This window comes from Colobus angolensis, unplaced genomic scaffold, assembly GCF_000951035.1.
Source record: "Colobus angolensis palliatus isolate OR3802 unplaced genomic scaffold, Cang.pa_1.0 Scaffold239, whole genome shotgun sequence".
NCBI classification, from domain to species: domain Eukaryota; kingdom Metazoa; phylum Chordata; class Mammalia; order Primates; family Cercopithecidae; genus Colobus; species Colobus angolensis.
In genome coordinates, this window is record NW_012115588.1 from 751,468 (window position 1) to 755,266 (window position 3,799).

Below are 3,799 nucleotides of genomic sequence, written 5' to 3' on the forward strand. Positions count from 1 at the left end.
GCCAGGATGGTCTCGATCTCCTGACCTCGTGATCCGCCCGTCTCGGCCTCCCAGAGTGCTGGGATTACAGGCTTGAGCCACCGCGCCCGGCCTTACTTTCTTTACCAGCGTCAAAGAACCATTTCTATTAGCACAGTGCTTTACGCTTACCGCACAAGAAGTATAAGAATTAATGAACACACATTGAGAATAGGAGTAGATTTGACAAGAAAAAGATTCCAGTGATGAAGAGGGAGAAGAATAAGAGTAAATTGTCAGAGAATAAGATCATTTGAATTCCTTTTTATTTCAATAAAATAGTAGTAGTAGTAATAATAGCAGTAGCAGCAGCTAATGTTTATTGAGTACTTATTCTGGGAAAAAAAACTGTATTAAGAACTTTATGTGTGTCATTTTATATACATTCTTTATTGTGTGCTGTCTGTTCCTCGTTTTCTACAGTCTCTTGAAGTGGTCTCCGAATGTGGAGCTCTCCTTCCCACAGCAATCAGAAGGCTCCAATGTCTTTAGTGGTACAAAGACAGGAACATTGTTTCTCACTTCATACCGGGTAATTTCTACTTCTGCTTTAATTTGCTGATTAACTCTACATTTGTTTTCCTTAAAATGAAGAAAAGTTAAACATTGACTTTTGAAGTGTTTTTAAACGTGCACTTTGGGATTTTCCACATTGAAGGGTGATGGAAGAAAATATGATGTTTCTCAGTTAGACCAGAATGTACCTTGCTCTTGTAAGTCTCAATCCATGGACGAATTTTGCATTCCTTTTCCAAAGTTTCTGTCTTTGCATAGGTGATTTTCATAACTTCGCGCTCCATCAATGATCCCATGTTGTCTTTTATGATGCCATTTGATCTGATGACGAACCTCACTGTTGAACAACCAGTATTTGCTGCAAACTTCATTAAGGGAACTATTCAGGCAGCTCCATATGGTAAGTGTTCCCTCAGAAGTGTGTGTTTTTTTTTCCTCAAAATCTTCTAGAAGGTTTAAGATTCAAACTTGGCTCATGTTGAAATTCAAACAAAAGCTGCTCTGCTTTGTCAGGTAGTGTTTCCCTTGGTGTTTGTGGCAGTCTTTCTGTTGTCAGCTATGCCAGTTTCTTAGTGAATGTGTGCCATTTCTTCCCCCAGGTGGCTGGGAAGGACAAGCTACTTTTAAATTAGTCTTCAGAAATGGAGGTGCCATTGAATTTGCCCAGTTGATGGTGAAAGCTGCCTCTTCTGGTAAGTGATGCTGATAAAGATATTAAGCACTTTGGGTTTTTTGTTTGTTTGGGTTTTTTGTTTTTGTTGTTGCTGTTTTGTTGTTTTTGAGACAGGGATTTTTGTATTTTTTGTAAGTTGGGGTTTCACCATGTTGCCCAGGCTGGTCTCAAACTCCTGAACTCAAATGATCCTTCTGCCTCAGCCTCCCAAAGTGCTGGGGTTACAGGTATGAGCCACCACGCCCAGCCCACTTTGGGGGTTTTAAGGCTTGTGGAATTAAAGCAGGACTTCTACTAAGCCAAGATTTGCTGGCCTCTGTGGCCAGGCAGTTGGTATTTGCATACATATTCAGCAGGCATTTCCTGGGCCTACCTACAGTTGTCGAGTACCATGTTACAGGGTAGGAACACAAAGATTATTCAGTCCCTTCCTGTCCTGAAGGAGCTTGCAATGTAGTGGGAGCTTACAGCCAAACACCCAAGTGACTAAGTATACCTGATAGTCTTTTGTCCATTTAAACACTGACCTCAGATATCCACTGAGCGTCTCTTCCTTGGGTCGGAGAGCCCTTAGTTATTCTTCCTTTGGTGTGGCTTTTAATTTTTTTCTTCTCTCTGGACTTGCCTTTGCTTTTCTCAGGTTTAGTCCCCATCTTACATGAGAGGGGAGTAGAGGTACTGTCAAGACTTGCAGCACTGATCTAATGGATGTACGACAGAACTCTTTCAAACTTTGACTAAATATAATTTTTTAAATCATATATATATATGTGTGTGTGTGTGTATATATATATATATATATTTTTTTTTTTTTTTTTTTGAGACAGAATCTTGCTTTGTCACCCAGGCTGGAGTGCAATGGCGCAATCTTGGCTCACTGCAACCTCTGCCTCCTGGGTTCAAGTGATTCTCCTGCCTCAGCCTCCTGAGTAGCTGGGATTACAGGTGTCCGACACCACGCCCAGCTAATTTTTATATTTTTAGTAGAGGTGGAGTTTCACCATGTTGGCCAGGCTGGTCTTGAACTCCTGACCTCAGGTGATCCACCTGCCTTGGCCTCCCAAAGTGTTGGGATTACATGTGTGAGCCACCGTGCCCTGCTGTTATATATTTTTATTTAATCTAGTCTCACTTCATGCCCCTCACTCTCTTACCTTTTATATTCCAATCAAACTGGACTTCTTTGTGCTTTATTTTCTCTCATCTCTGAACTTTCATGCTATTTTTTGTGTCTGGAATGCTCTTCCCTTTTCTCCCTGCCATCCACCCCCAACTTCAATGTAGTTGAGACAAACATGCTCTAGTAGAGACAGACATATGCAGATACACTATTGTATCTCATGGAATATGCTGTAATAAAGGCATGGACAAAGTGTTGGGGACACACAGAAGGATGGAGTAAACTTTCTAGCTTAGAAGACTTAGTGGATTGGGATGCTATAAACTGTGTTCAAGAACATAAGAGACAGGTTGGGTGTGGTGGCCCATGCTTGTAATCCCAGCACTTTGGGAGGCCGAGGCTGGCGGATTACCTGAGTTCAGGAGTTTGAGCCCAGCCCAGGCAACATGGCGAAACCCCATCTCTACTGAAAATGCAAAAGTTAACCCGGCATGGTCGTGCACACCTGTAGTCCCAGCTACTTGGAAGGCTGAGGCAGGAGGAGTGCTTGAACCCAGGGCGGGGGAGGTTGCAGTGAGCTGAGTTCGTGCCACTGTACTCCAGCCTGGGCAACAGAGTAAGACTCTGTCTCAAAAAAAAAAAAAAAAAGAATATAAGAGACAGTCTAAGTTGAAGAAGAATTGAGTTCAATTTTAGATATAACACTGAAACACTGACTAACATACATTGAAATGTTTACTGTATACTGGGCAGTGTTCAAAGCCCTTTACATTTGTCAATTTTTTTAATCCTGGCAAAAACCTTATGATGTAGGTACTATTATTATCCCCAGTTTATAGCTGGGGAAACTGAGTCAGTGGTGGTATATAATTTCCCAAGGCTATATAGTAGCAAGTGATGTAGCTGGGATTTGAACTCTAAACCTACTTTCTCTTCTTTTTAAGTCTTTTATTGTTAAAAAAAATCAGATCTATGGAAAAGTTGCAAGAATATTACAATCAACTTCTCTCATCTAGATTCGCCCATTATCAGCATTTTCCCTTTATTATTCTTTATTGCTCTTTATTATTCTTTTTTTGCTTTTGTTCTTGCTGAACTATTTGGAGTAAGTCACAAAGATTATTTCCTTCATTCCTAAATATTTAAGTGTTTATCTCCTAAGAATGAGGGCATCATTTTATCTAACCTCAGTGTACTTATCAAATTCAGAAAATTTAACATTGACAGAATACTGTTATTTAATATGTAGTTTATATTCAGCCGGGCACAGTGGCTCATGCCTGTAATCCCAGCACTTTGGGAGGCCGAGGTGGGTGGATCACTTGAGGTCAGGAGTTTGAGACCAGCCTGGCTAACATAGTGAAACCCAGTCTCTACAAAAATACAAAAATTAGCCAGGCGTGGTGGTAGGTGCCTATAATCCCAGCTACTTGGGAGGCAGAAGCAGAAGAATCACTTGAACCCAGGAGGTG

General features: G+C 41.1%; 1 protein-coding gene across 1 annotated transcript in view; it reads left to right on the forward strand.

Moving 5' to 3' along the window:
• Positions 1 to 3,799, forward strand: part of WBP2NL (WBP2 N-terminal like) — a 35,258-nt gene that overhangs the window by 22,104 nt on the left and 9,355 nt on the right. Inside the window, 3 exon segments of the mRNA XM_011945150.1 lie at positions 442 to 550; positions 793 to 934; positions 1,134 to 1,226. Of these exon segments, the coding sequence (XP_011800540.1) occupies positions 442 to 550; positions 793 to 934; positions 1,134 to 1,226 (344 nt within the window).